The sequence below is a fragment of the Echinops telfairi genome, unplaced genomic scaffold, assembly GCF_000313985.2.
Source record: "Echinops telfairi isolate 266 unplaced genomic scaffold, ASM31398v2 ScPeMD7_29;HRSCAF=101, whole genome shotgun sequence".
NCBI classification, from domain to species: Eukaryota; Metazoa; Chordata; class Mammalia; order Afrosoricida; family Tenrecidae; genus Echinops; species Echinops telfairi.
Genome location: NW_022103926.1, coordinates 7,999,819 through 8,001,407, shown reverse-complemented (window position 1 = coordinate 8,001,407; position 1,589 = coordinate 7,999,819). Strand labels below are relative to the sequence as shown.

Genomic DNA, 1,589 nt, shown 5'->3' with positions numbered 1-1,589 from the left:
ACTTGATCTGGACTGGGCTGAGATGTTTTAATATACAATTACTCTATGATATAAAGCTCTCTCATACACACATGAGTATCTCTGGATTTGTTTCTCTAATCAACCCAGGCTAACACACCCACCAAAAGATATGTACAAGATATCTATATCAATTTTATTAAAAACAGCAAAAGAAATCACTGCAAAATAAGATTAAAAACAATGAATATGAGAAGAAAATCATCATGTGGTGATGATTGAACAAATCTTAATATGATTGAATTGTATATGTCAAGTATATGCCAATAAAATAACCACAATAAAATATATGTATACAACCATACATATATTTATATATATAATTAAATGGATACATAAAGCTGTGTGGTATTATTGCAGTGGAATTCTATCCAACATTGAAAATCAATACACTACTGCAACATATACCAAAGATGGACCTCGCAGATATTATAGCACATGGCTCCTTTATCCTTAGTCTTGTAACTCTCACCAAATGAAAATAGGGTAGATAAGATTCTAATGTGAGGGTCTGTCAGCTTTTTATAGGGCTACCTCAGAAGCCAGGAGACTCTACCATAAAGAAAACAAACAGCACATAGGAGACCCCCGTGTGGAGCAGCAGCAGCAGAGGCAGTAGCACTGGAAACAGGAGTGCACTCGTGGATGGACGAAAGCTGAGTCTTTGGCCAGCATCTGGTGTGAAGAGCGGGGTGCCCTTAGAGCATTTACCAGCACTGGAGATTTTGGGGTTTTTTTCGTGTTTGAAATAAAATTGTAGTTCATTAAACGCTCCAAATCCACTTAGTTATAATTTTCCACCTTTTTTAGCCACTTAGACCAATATTTAGGTCAGAGGGTAAGAAATCTGGAGCGGTATTTTTGGTTGTTCTTAGGCTGTGCATCTTCTCATTTTTAAAATTAATTTTGGTTTTTAAAGAAGCAAATTCTATATGCACAGCCTATTTCAACAAAAGAAATCATTAAGAATATCCCATTAACCCCCCTTGTAAGTGTGGTTTTTTTTCCCTCATCCATCTTCCCTCCCTCCCTCTACAATTTCCTCTCTCCCCACTTTCCATTCCTATCGCCATATCTGGTCTCCTTGTAGTGTTCAAAGTCTTATATTTTGGTGTAAAACCCAAGTTTCTTCTTCTATTAATGGTTTTATCAAATACTTATCTTTGTAAGATTAATAATTTGCTAAATGTTATGTTCTCTAGTTTTGTACATGGCTTGTGGTGTTTAAGAGCATTGTCATTGCTTTTATTGATCTCAGTGCTGGAGTTTTGTAACACTTGTCTGACCAGGACAGAGGCTAATGGGCCATGAAATGGAAAGGCTGAAGATCAGAGATGTGCCGGCTAGCCTAGCTGAAACACAAAAACACTACTGACAAAAGAACTGCACCCTTAATGTACCTGACCCTGAAATGTAACCTATTAGTTTCACTAATAACCCCCATAAGCATGAGTGCTGAGTTCTGTGTGGAACACCATGGGAGAGATGGCTGATGTCAGAACAGGATAAGGAAAGTTGTAGGTGGAAGCAAGTCTGACCAGCAGTTCATAGAAACCAGTCATGGGCCTGAC

The 1,589-nt window shown here is 37.7% G+C and overlaps 1 protein-coding gene across 1 annotated transcript in view; it reads right to left on the bottom strand.

Annotated features, from left to right (window-relative positions):
* Window positions 1-1,361: 1,361 nt before the first annotated feature.
* The window catches only part of LOC101656965 (zinc finger protein 280A-like), a 3,385-nt gene continuing 3,157 nt past the window's right edge, over window positions 1,362-1,589 (bottom strand). Inside the window, 1 exon segment of the mRNA XM_030885449.2 lies at window positions 1,362-1,370. Within this exon segment, the coding sequence (XP_030741309.2) occupies window positions 1,362-1,370 (9 nt within the window).